General features: G+C 41.4%; 1 protein-coding gene across 1 annotated transcript in view; it reads right to left on the bottom strand.

Annotated features, from left to right (window-relative positions):
* The window catches only part of ARAP2 (ArfGAP with RhoGAP domain, ankyrin repeat and PH domain 2), a 259,491-nt gene that overhangs the window by 80,205 nt on the left and 165,703 nt on the right, over positions 1–13,583 (bottom strand). The window contains exon 21 of the mRNA XM_083149954.1: positions 6,262–6,367. Within this exon, the coding sequence (XP_083006080.1) occupies positions 6,262–6,367 (106 nt within the window). The remainder of the gene's footprint in view (positions 1–6,261; positions 6,368–13,583) is intronic.

The following is a 13,583-nucleotide window of genomic DNA, read 5'->3' as shown; positions in this document are numbered from 1 at the left end:
AGAAACATTAGGTTGCCCTGGAAGCAGCAGAGACATCATTTTGCTGGGGATAATGTACAGTTCACTACACTACACTTTATTTTGTGTGGAAATATATAGAGGTTAGATTATTCATATTGTTATTCTGTGGGCATAGTACTTTTACCAATCCACTAGATAAAGCATTGCAGATCAAACATACCGTAAGATCACTAACATTCAAATGTGTCTTACATTGTGTTACCACGCATGACATATTCCCCTCACTAATCTCTAAGACACATCTGACGGTAAAACACCTATACACACACTTTTACCTTCTGGTTCATGTCATTAAATTTAATCTGTTACTGTGTCATCATAATCCCCAAAATATACTGCGAGCCTCTGTGTGGATGGATCCCTCCATTCCCACACTAACACACTAACATCAGATGCTCATCAGCGCCGTCTTAACTATCTATCCGTCTAATTAAAATGATAAATAAACAAATAAATAAACAAATAAATACATAAATATATTAATATATATCAAGGTCCCAGAGGAGGAGCGAAACGTCGATGCTCTGTACCCTCTGCCATGCTGCCTGATTAAATGCAATTGATCAAAGAGAAAGACTGGTGAGTGACGCCATTATTTGGAAAGTGTGTTTTACCATATGGTTTGGAATATAACCTATGGCGTTGGATGGTCACCCCAGCACCTAATTGATTGCCAGATGTGAGTGCCAGCCATATGGACAACATATATATATATATATATATCATGGGGCAGCACTTTCAATCAATAAATGAAATTCTGCTCCGGTGCCAATCCAGGAAAGACACTGGGTCACCAAATATAATAACAGAAACAGCGGCACCCGGAGACTTGAAGAAAGGAAACACACTGCAGTTTCAGGTGATCAAACGTTTTCGATGTTTATTACATCGTCATCAGGATGGTGACGATGTAATAAACATCGAAAACGTTTGATCACCTGAAACTGCAGTTTGATATAAACCAAAAGACCGGCACTCAAGTCTTGTAGGTGGGTGCCCCAGAGTACTGGCTCCGGTGCCCTCTGGCAAGAGGGGATGAGGCCTCAGCAGTATTAGAACAAGGAATAAGCGGCACTCGGAGACTTCAAAGGATGGTGAAATGAAGAGAATATTTAATCCATGTGCAAAGAAGACGTTTTGGAGCTCGAGGGCCCCGCCGTCAGTTCAGGGAAATCACAGAACTGACGGCGGGGCCCTCGAGCTCCAAAACGTTTTCTTTGCACATGGATTAAATATCCTCTTCATTTCACCATCCTTTGAAGTCTCTGAGTGCTGCTTATTCCTTGTTCTCTCTCTCTCTCTCTCTCTAGAGAGCACTCACCAGACTTCCAATTTCTGATGCAGAATAAAACTTTTAATACATTACCGGAGTCTTCATAACAATGTCGACGTTTCGAGCCACGCCGGGCCCTTTGTCAAGACCAAAATGAGAGTGGGTCACAGCCCCAGGAGAAGAAGATCTATATATATATATATATATATAGCAATGCTTAGCAGAGCAGCAGACAGAGGGGACTCCCAACAGCTATAAAGCAGACAGTGGTAGTGTTATAGCGTGGGGCAAGGGAGATTACTATGACTGTACACCACCAGGATCCACTGCATTTTGAGCTTCAAGGTATTGTGCCAAAATGGGCAGGGGAGGAACACAACAGGGAAGAAGGTCCTGCCAGTGAAAGACAGTGAGAGAAAGTCATAAGTAACACATATACAGTCATAGGTAACACATATACAGTCATAGGTAACACATAGACAGTGAAAGTTAAATTTTAGGGAGAAGTGGAATTGAGGAGGGATTTATAGCAGTTTAAATTGGATTCTGAAGGGAAAGGAGAGCTAGAGAAGGGCATGGGATGGAGCAAATTTGTTTGGAGGTGAGCTGAAGCAGTAAGAACAGATTGGAGTAATGAGAGGTGGGAGCTTGGGAGAAAAGAATTGAGGATGCTGTAGTAGCGCAGACTATAGATGACCAGTGTGTGGATGACGGTCTTTGTTGGCTCTTAGGTAATAAAGAGTGTAATCCTGGGGAGCAGTATCATGCATACTAAAGCAAAACAATATTATCATAATGATAGGGAGGGTCCACGGTGTAAATAGTAGTGGGCAGATTTGGCAGCAAGAAGGTCATTAGTTACTATAGTAAAGACAGTTTCATTAGAGTAGACAGGACGAGACTCAGAACTGGGTAGATAATCCAATCAAGAGGATATTTGGCGGTAATTAGAGTGTTAGGTCATTGATGAGTTTTTAAGGATGGTAGAGGCTAAAGCTTGTTTCCATGCAGAGAGAATGGTGACTGATGATTGAGAAAGGTTCCCAAAGTAAGCAAGATGGGAACATGTAAGGTAAGAGAAGGGATGGAAGATGTGGGGTAGGATCAAGGGGAAGTGGTTGAAGAAGAGGACGGTATAAGACCATAGCTTTATATAGAAAAACTGGGTAGTATGAAGTCAAAGTTGGCAGGATAGAGGTATATAATGGAGAGAGGCTTCAGGTGCTAAGGCAGGATGAGATTGTAAAGGTGCATACACACTGTAAAAAAAATTTGACCAATTTGGTTGAAAGACATTTCCATTGAACCCAGTGTCCTGGACAAAAGTTGTTGACGAAAGATATTGACGACAGACGAACGATGAATGATGATGCGCATACCCGCCAGTTGTTCATCAAGATTGTTCGTCAACTGTGCATGCAGCTCAATTTGGATATCTTTCAAAAAGAGCCTATAAATTGTAGCTATATCTTACGTCTGTCGTCAATACCTTTCGTCAACATCTTTCACCCAGGACACTGGGTTCAATGGAAATGTCTTTCAACCAAATTGGTCAAAAAATTTGTACAGTGTGTATGCACCTTTAGAGTTACTGGAGCTTGGTAGAGATTTTGATTTGGAGCAGGACGATTGGAAAAGTGTTGGGATGGTAATCTGAGTTAAGAGGGCGGCTAACTGCCAATGGATGGGCAGGGAGCTGATTACCTATGATGTGGGAGAAAGTTGGGAGAGGTGCAGGGTGTAGTGGAGGGGAAGCAAGATCACAGCGTGTAACAAGTGATTGAAAATGAATGGTGATGAGGGGAGGGGCTAGCAACAGAGGGCAGACAGAGTAGGGAGTCGGGATAATAGACTAGTGGGTGGAGAAAGAGGTAGGAGTTGATGAATAAAGAGGGGATTGCCAGGCAGGCGGGAATATTGATGATGAATACTTGTTATGGGACTTAAATAAGCAGCTAAAAAGAAAGAGAACAGAGCTCGTAAATATTAAAGCAGGACAATACTCTTATAATCTGAAAATTAATAATCTTACAATATGACAGTAATGGGACTGCACTATAATAAGAAATGTTAAGATCACATTAGCGTAAAGCAATGGGAAAAAGTAATGGCAAAACAATTAAAGATTGAATGGAATACAGACAGAATGACAGCAATGTTATAGAGACACGTGTGAAAGAAATTCTTAATAAACTCAACAAGCAAAAGTGAAATCATATCTACAGTACAGTATTTAGCAAGACAGCAAGACAGCAAAGGGTTCATTAAGGGTTGTCCAGTTTGTGCAGGAAGTAGGTGCTTGAGGTGGAGAATAATAATCAAACTCACTGAAGTGTGTAACATCCAATTCTCTAGTGACAGAGATTTCCGCTACAGTGTTCTCCTTCTGTTTAACTCCTGTATAACTCTAAAATTTCTTATAAAAATCTCACTATACTTAGGAAAAATAAAACACTTAAAAAAACCTCTTTAAGTAGATTTGTATGTACCATAGAGCTTACACTCATTAAATGTGTGTTCACTAATGCTCTCCCACTACCAGGGCGAATAACAAAGTTGAAAATAGACAGCTATATGTATATATATATATATATATATATATATATATATATATACACTTTTTTTTTTCAGAATAAGTGGGAAAACCACTTCCTGAACACTTCCTAACTGGACAGCTGACCTGTGTGCAGTTTCGAGGTCTTGCTTGATTCTTACAGGTATGCCTACAGGCGTCTGCCTTTGTCACAACTACTCAAATATAGTCTCAGAGTTCTCCCTGCCACCTGCAAGTAATAATGCAGACTTCCTAGCACCCATTAGCCACCTGCATCAGTGGCCTCCAGCTCCAGGCATACTGTTCTCTAACTCTCTAACTTCTCTAACTCTTTTCTGGACCGTCTAACTGCTACAGCCCCACTAATTCAGCTGTTAATCAGCACTGCCTCACACACACACACACACACACATATATGTATAGGTATATAGGAGGGATGCGGTCAATTTCCCGGCGGTCGGAATCGCGTCGGTCAAAATCCCGAAACTTTCTCCCTTTGTGGGTGTCCACGACACCCATAGAGGGAGAATATATTAGCGCACAGAGCGTAGCAAGGCACCAGGCCCACTGCGTGCCGAGCGCAGTGAGCCCACAAGGGGGGGAGATCCACGTCCGCCCCTTGTCGGGATTTCGGCGGTCGGGATTCCCGCGTCGGGATTTTGACCGCCAGGATTCCGACCGCTGGGATTCCATACGAATCCATATAGGAACCTGAAATCGAATCGAAACCGAAACGTTGAACACATCTGGGAGTCTGGTATCCTTTATTCTTACAGTCCAAAAGTGCCGCCTGTTACAGCACCAGGCAATCTACTGTTCTCATTTCTTAACATGGAGTGCGTGCAACACATCAGATATCTATCTATCTATCTATCTATATATATATACATATATATATATATATACACACATCCATGTCCCCGACACTCCGTTCCACTCCCTGTGTTGCTGCTCCGGTGCCCTACTGTGGGGGAACCAACGTCCACCACTGATATGCGATACAGACGAGGCGGCACTCAAAAGGCTTTGAATAAAGTGCTTTTAGTGAAGAAAGGGCAACATCTACGTTTCGGGGTTCAAGATCCCATCGTCAGAATCCCTAGAGTGCACATCCGGTCTTATTGACTCCATATTGGCTAGATTACCATTATTGATTGCCTATGCTATTGGGGGCCAATATTTGTAAACCGGTGGTGAACCCCTGATCTGATTTGCTTTATCCAGCCTGATTTTTAATCAAATTTATGGCGATTGCCTTCAATATTTACTGATTCCACCTCTTGGGTCCTTTTATGCATGATTACAGCACAAAATAAGCCTGTTTCTAATTGATGATTTACGCATAATTGTAGTCTGTTACAAACTACTTTTCTCGCCCCTGAATTCATTCCGGTGACAAAATGCATTGGGCTCACTATACTCTTTGGAAATCTAAATTACTGCAAATTATTCATCAATTGTATTAAATTTTTATTAAATTCCATTATTTTATCAAAAAATGTTGTATTTGTTGCTAGCACACTCTGAAACTCTCTCTTTCCCTGATCTCCAAAACCCTTGGATCTCAGCTAACAGGGGTTCCTTTAAAGGTGCTGCTATTGTTCTATTAAGCGCGGTTGGGGTCTTTTGTGTCTTTGTATATATGTATATATATATATATATATATATATATATATATATATATATATATAGAGGATGGAGGGAGAGAGAGAGGCACTCCACGGGACTTTGTTGCAAAGAAGGTCACGGACCTATAGTGACTGTCTCCTTCAAGGCAGCCACAATTTTTATTGGGGCTGCCACTGACAGAATGTGTGCGGCCGGCTGTGGGTTAGGGGATGGACACGGTGGTGGCAGTGAGAGAGTGTGGGTGTGTCAGGCATTCATTATGAGGTGCCTGTGCCGGCACCTTCCTAGCGCACGCCTATGTGTGTGATTATGCGCATACCTCGGCGAGCCATTTGCTCCATGAAGGGGAGCGGGCAGCAGCAGCGGAATGCCAAGGGTTTTAGGGGCGTCCTCCTGAGAACGCAGGTGTGTTGCTGTCTGCTCGGTGCAGGCAGCTGACGTTACATTCAAATTCGGCAGATAGTGGCTGGTATAAAAAAGTCAGTTTTTGATGGCACGCCCAGAAAACTCTGGCCAGTCCCCTTTGTCCACTCCCTGCTCGCCCCCTTTCTACCCACCATTGAGACGCATGCCTCAGCGAGTGTAAAACTAGCCAAAGGCGTTTGCTCAGGGGGGGGTTGCACAAATCCCCACAATCGGCCGGTTGAGAAAATTCTGATTCTTTGTAGCACATTTTCTGCATTCAAAAAGTTATTGTTATAGCAACTTTTAAAGACACAACAAGTGAGCTATTTATGTTTGGTTTTAATTCATCTAATTACATAGCACAGACAGGCAGACTGACCTGTAGAGGTGTTCAATTACAGCTGCCAGCGTAGCTCTCTGCAGCGGTGGGAGCGAATCAATTAAAGTTTTGTACTTTACCACCCGCTCCTGCTCATCCGGAATATCTGTTACAAAAACAAAAGCATTCAAACATAATAACTGAAGAACATTGCTATAATGACAAAACATATTTTAATTGACAAAAGTTAAGAATATACAGTATTAACTATAAGGGATAACGTGTACTAAGTTAAATCATTTACATTAAAAGATGACAGTGAAACCATTAAAAACAAAAGAATTAGCTGTAATATAGGCACTAATTGCCATTACGGAACGCCATGATATTGGGACGGGAGTATAAATAAGTAGACAGTTTTTAACTCCTTTATACTAATTATGTTTTAAAACAAAGAAGCTTTCATTGTGATATAGGGGGTAATTCTGGTTGATTCGCAATGCTGCAAATTTGAAGCCTTGTGAGTCCACCAAACCCCACCTTGCGAATGGTTGGCTGGCGCCTCCCATTCGCAAGAGCATTTCGCTCGCAGGGGCTTGCGAATGGATGTTACACATTAACATCCATTCACAGGGCAGGAGGAACCTCCCACATCTTTCGATGGTCACCGACCATCGAAAGATGTGGAAGGTGCACACATATAAAAGTGACTCTCAAGTCACTTACATATGCGTAAAGAAGTTACCAATATATCCCCTTAGCGCTGGTTGTGAATAAAGTTCTTATTCTCTTATTGGTTGCCCAAAAGAAAAACAGAGAAGAAACCACAATAGTGTAATACAGTTTTCAATACTGATACATTTAATCTACAGTGATTTTTCTGACTCGTACCCTTTTCTTATGTCTTCTATTTTGTAGACAATAGCGTTTCACAGGGGAGCGGTCACGTCACCGGTACGTCAAATGTGTCACTTGCCCATAGAAAAGAGAAGGTACTGGATAGTGCAATACAGTTTTTATTCTATGACATGGACATAAATAAAACAAAGAATAGCAAGGTGGACTCTCACCAAGTCGTGTGGTTCCAGTACCACCAAGCCTTTCAACTCTAGGCGGCTGGAGTTGAAAGGCTTGGTGGTACTGGAACCTGGGAGACTGTCAGGGACACCTGGGATCCCCCATACTTAACATCTGCGCTGTTGTCTACATCTTTGTGTGTGGACCACACGACTTGGTGAGAGTCCACCCTGCTATTCTTTGTTTTATTTATGTCCATGTCATAGAATAAAAACTGTATTGCACTATCCAGTACCTTCTCTTTTCTATGGGCAAGTGACACATTTGACGTACCGGTGACGTGACCGCTCCCCTGTGAAACGCTATTGTCTACAAAATAGTAGACATAAGAAAAGGGTACGAGTCAAAAAAATCACTGTAGATTAAATTTATCAGTATTGAAAACTGTATTACACTATTGTGTTTTCTTCTCTGTTTTTCTTTTGGGCAACCAATAAGAGAATAAGAACTTCATTCACAACAAGCGCTAAGGGGATATATTGGTAACTTCTTTATATATTGTCCACTATTTGGGTGTGGGTAGGTGACCCGCACTTTCCCGTATATCCCTCAGCGAAGGTATAGCGCAACAGTTCACTCCACTACTTTTACTTTGGATATTACTTATATATGCGTGCACGCTGGGAAGGAAATGGGCAGGCAGCTGACATCCGGTGATGTCAGAAGCCAGCCCTCTGCTCCCGCATCATGGTCTCATTAGCATGAGAATGCCCAGCATTCTCATGGGAATGCCCATGAAACGCTGGGCATTCCCATATGCTAATGAGGTTGCCCCTCTCCACACCCAGCATGCTGTCCTGGGTGCGTGCATGAGCAGAACAAAAACATTGGTCCCCGTGCGAACGCAGCCCTGCTGCAACCAGAATAACCCCCATAATTGACTGTATCTACAAGTCCTGCATGCTCCTCTCGTCCCATTTCCCATCAGGGCAAAGGTTCTACCAAACTCTGCCATTACAGTACAAGTTTAAAGGCTATCCATGCTTAAGCACTGGTGACATCTAGGACCTTATTCAGATCTGAGCTCAGTACAAATTTGTTTAGAAAATGGGCAAAATCATGTGCACTGCAGGTGGGGTAGATGTTACTTGTGCAGAGAGAGTTAAATTTGGGTGGGGTGTGTTGAAACTGAAATCTAAATTGCAGTGTAAAAATAATGTAGCCAGTATTTACCCTGCACAGAAACAAAATAACTCACACAAATCTAACTCTCTCTATACATGTTACATCTACCCCTCCTGCAGTGCACATGGTTTTGCCCATTTTCCAAACTAATTTGTACTGAGCTCAGATCTGAATAAGGCCCCTAGACTGAAGTATGGAGCAGTGGGGGCACTCAGCACATATAGACATACATGAGCCAAGGACTCAGCATTTGTTTGACTCTTCAAAAGCTGCCCCCAGACTCCTGTGAAAGTAGCCAATAAGAGTGTGGGGGCGGGCTTAGGAGAGTGGCGCCTAATGACGAGTCTCAGGTTCACCAAGGAGGCTATGGTAAGCAGCGCCACTGACTATCTGGATATACTTCCAGTACATATATAACATACATCACATACACTTGTATGTTTATTTGTGCTTAGTAACCTTGTACTAGGTTGCAGACGCCACTGATGGATATTCAATAACTAGCATTTGCCAGGAACTGGCTTAGCCAATAGAATTAAAATTACAATCATTTAAAAATCACAACCAACATGGTTTTGCCTTTTGAACGATAGCCAACTGAAATCTATGACAATTTATACATCATGCATGCTTATACATAAGGGCCTACATATCCATACGGTTGTCTTACCCCAGCTTCCCATCTCTTTTCTCATTCCCGCCTGTTCTCCCACATCTCTACCCTGTTGCTCTGCTCACATGCCTCTGCTCTGGGGGACATAATACACAGAGAATATGCTCATGCTTGCTGCCCCAAACCCATTACACAAGGCAGCAGCCACCAGCCAGGGCTTCCAGGATTGCTTTATCTTCCTGTTCCTCCTGTGCCAACAATGGAAGGGAGAACAGCTCAAATCACGCACGTACCTCATTCTGTGACCCAGCAGTGATTTTGTCTAGGTTGAGGTACTTGGTGAATGGGTGGCTGAATGAGGTGGGCAGGCAGCTGCATGCAGTGTGTGCCTGTTCACTAAAGGGAGAGGAGAGGCTGTATCAGGCACACTAGTGAGTGCTGTGGAGGGACGAAGGGGTTGGGGCCATCTCCTTTAAGCTCTCTACTTGACTTGCACTAGGCTCACAGCTTTAGCTCATTAGAGGTCCAGCTGATCTGCGAGTGCTGGAGAAATCATTCGATGGTCGATGATCATCGAATGATTTCTCCCTGGCTGCGAATGGATGAATATGCAAATCATCCATTTGCAACCCTGCAGGGATTCACGGGGATCGCGGCTTGCAGGGGGAGGGGCGGCCTGTAGTGCGGGCGCCGGGCACCGTGTGATGGAATCAACCAGAATACGGTCCTAAGTTGCTTCCTTGTAACACCAATGAACTTTCTTTTCAGTGGATTTATTGTTCTAAACATATAATACTGCATTTTATTCTTATTTTGTTTCCTATGTATCACTACATTGTAATGATTAGATACAGTATCTTACTTCAGTAAAACAATTGCCTGCATATAAGCCATTATTGTTCATTACACTGTACACCTAAAGTTTTAGTTAGTGAGGCCAAACAACTCACAATATACAGATGGAGCCAAGCTTATTCATCCCGACAGCACGGCCAGGCGAGGGTATTGACATGCCGCTGTTATAGCCAGCTCGGGCGCATTGAGACACGACAACATACAGCATGCAATACACATCTCCACCACTGGGTGGATAATGCTCCACTAATCCAGCGGCACATGGATATACAGATTGAGCAGCACCATTCGAGGAGAATGGGACACGCTAGCGTGCGAGATTCTCGCGGGTCCCATTGCTGTGAATGTGGCACATGTACATCTCATTCTTGGTGAACAGTGCTACAGTTCCATCTGTACAGTAGAAAACAATGCAAGCTCTGGAAAATGGACCGTGACAACTGTGATGCACAGTGGTCAGATGGGGAGAGTGAAAAAAAAAAATACTCTAAATCAGTAAATAAAATTAGTGTATTCAGACACAAACAAATGGTTTAAGCCAACAGTCTATTGACGTTAGGCTTTTGTGCGCGTCCAGGTCCCCTAGGTAAATGATTTCATAAAATGATCATACTAAACGCAAACCAGCATGCTGCAGCAATCTTCCCATAGCCAACACATCATAAGCATAGCTGATGTCAAGGGATCACTGCTTACATTGACTCATGAGCATGGGTCTCTATCACCAGGTGTCGTAGGCTAGTAGATAAGTGTGCTGCTCTCCATGCTTGGAGACCTGGGTTCGATTCTTAGAGATATTTTTTATTTTTGGTTCTTACAAAACATTTACAAAACTTATTTTTAATTTAACTATGCACACTCAAAAAAATTGTTTCCATAACTAAGTTTCCGAGTGTCTTAATACCCACAATCCACAGCATACTGAAGTATTGACCTGTGTAAACAAGAGAGAAAGAAAAGAAATCAGTTTGGAGTGGGGCGCACTCCTTACCCAGAGTGTCTCTTATTGGACTTTTTCATAAAAACGTACCTAATGTTAGGTGTATACTTTATTAGTGTGTATTCAACACGTTAGCCTATCCGGCCATCACTTTTATTAATATTCTGGGTTTTCAACTGTATTAGTTGTATTAAACCTTTCTATAATCAATTCCCTTTATAAGGGATCAAACGTAGCGAAAATATTAAAAACAAATAAAGATATAGAAAAACAAAGAAATAGAAATTTTAAAACGTGTCTCTGTGACCTTTTTGTAGCTTATTTGGAAATTGCTTATTGCTGTTATATAAAGTCTGTGTTAATTACATTTGTAATAAAAGATATTTATTTCTTGAACAGCAGTGTTTGGTGTTAATTGTTGCAGTTGTTATTATTGTGTGTATCCACCCAATATATTTTGTATCAGTATAATCTTGATACAATTGTTGGGTCGAGTTATTCTTTATTATAATGTATGTCTTATATTCTCTCCAGTATGTCGGGGGTCATTTATTCTGGCTGTTCAGATGTGACTAGTTTCCCGATATATGATTGATCTTAGAATATGACATAAATGGGGGAATGCCTGCCGTACAGCCCAATATTCCTCCTATTAACAATGTCCAAGGATCAATGAACAGGAATTAATTACACATGTGTACATGTATGTTAGGTTCTTAGTAGTGTTGTTATTCACATTTATATGCACAATATTCTGTTTTTTCAACAATACGTTGTGTTTCTGCATACACACCAGGCGATTTATTAGATTGAACTTATAATTCACTTTGCGTGATTCCGCATAATATTCACTGCCAGTATGCGGTGTATGAAGTTTTTAGTGTGCAGTTCAGGTGGCCACACCATTTAATTTGTGGTATTATTGTGGCTCTCCTTCTCCAAATACACACTCAATAACACAACTTTTATGCTCCTGCATACACACCAGGCAACTAACAGGTTGGACTTAATGTTCACGTTACGTGATACCGCATAGTATTTGCTGCCAAACAGTAGTTTGTTGCTAGTCAGTGTATGTACAGAGTCAGTTAGATTGTTAGTCCTCCGTTAAACATATAAATGAGTCTGATTTCTGCATACACACCAGGCGATTTATTAGATTGAACTTATAATTCACTTTGTGTGATTCCGCATAATATTCACTGCCAGTATGCGGTGTGTGAAGTTTTAGTGTGAAGTTCAAGTGGCCACACGATTTAATTCGTGGTATTATTGTGGCTCTCCTTCTCCAGGTACACACTTAATAACACAACTTTATGCTCCTGCATACACACCAGGCAACTAACAGGTTGGACTTAATGTTCACTTTGCGTGATACCGCATAGTATTTGCTGCCAATCAATAGTTTGTTGCTAGTCAGTGTATCTACAGAGTTAGTTAGATTGTTAGTCCTCCATTAAACATATAATTGAGTCTGATTTTTCGCATACACATGTGGCAATCTGCCGATTTATCTTGGAGATTGAATCTCTTTAACTCGTGTTTTTTATCACACTGATCAGGCACCCACAGATAACTGGATGAGAATAAATGTAACTTATTGTATTTTTTGTTATAGCAAAAGAGAATTTCACTTTTATTTTCTCTCAGATTTGTGCTAAATACTGCTGGTTTTTTCTGTCACTTCATTAGAGCGTATTTTGCTCCCTGTATACTCCTTTAGCTGCACAGCTTAAAGATTTATGGCTAGTGCTTAAGAATCAGATAGTGCAATAAATATTATATTTATAAAGCTGTATCCTGAACTGCAGTTTCACCGTTTAATATATCCGCCGTTAGTCACCGCTCTGTAAGGCTGAAATAACGGATGTCAAAGTGACCTGCGTTTACAGGTAGCAGACTGAATCTCTTCCAATGGCTTGTATTGTCACAGTGGTTTATTAGTACATTTAGGAGATTTGAATATAATAGTAAAAGATCGTGGGAGTATTTAGACAGAGAGTACCGGTGGGCGCTTCCAGCCGGGGATTGAGTCTCACCGACTGGTACACTCCGCCGCAGCAGTTATAGAGCACAAGTGCGATTAGCCGCTCCTAAGCCAGGGAGTGAATCTCTCAGGCTAGTGTGCGCTCATCGCAGTAGTGTTTCATACATTAGTATTGCTATATCAGTTATACACAATATATAAACACCAAACAGATATATTTAAACACAGATCATTGCTACAAGGTTACAGAGTGAATGCCGATGCGCATTTCGCTCAGTAGCTTTTTCGAGGCTGTCACCTAGGTATCTGGCCCGCCTCCATTGGGCTTTATTTATGGGAAATGGTCCAAATGGGGCGTTAATGCATTTGGACCAATTGCGATTTTTTATCAGGATTTTCAAATGTAGCATTGCGATCTGATTGGTGGGTACTCCGTTGGGAGTATATGTCCCTTATTTCATTATCAGAGTGTTCCATTATGTTCTTCTCTTATTCATTTATACCCTTCATATCCATTTTTACAATATAAATAATAATATTGGTTGGAAACCATAAATGTATTATTCACACTAGTTATGCTATCTTATCAATTATGTATAACACCGCATTTTTACTCTTGATTGTTATTTTATAATTCATTGGTATGAATGATCTTACTGTATCCTCATTTATTAAAATGTATTTTTAATGTATTTTTAGTTTCCTCGTGCTCTGTTCTGTATTTCTTATAGCAGGAGAGAGGAAAGACTTAATTGATTTTATTAGAGGTTCACTTATTTTATTGA

The sequence above is a fragment of the Crinia signifera genome, chromosome 1, assembly GCF_055691185.1.
Source record: "Crinia signifera chromosome 1, ASM5569118v1, whole genome shotgun sequence".
NCBI lineage: Eukaryota > Metazoa > Chordata > Amphibia > Anura > Myobatrachidae > Crinia > Crinia signifera.
Note: the sequence above shows the minus strand (reverse complement) of the source record. Positions and strands in the feature narration are given on the sequence as shown.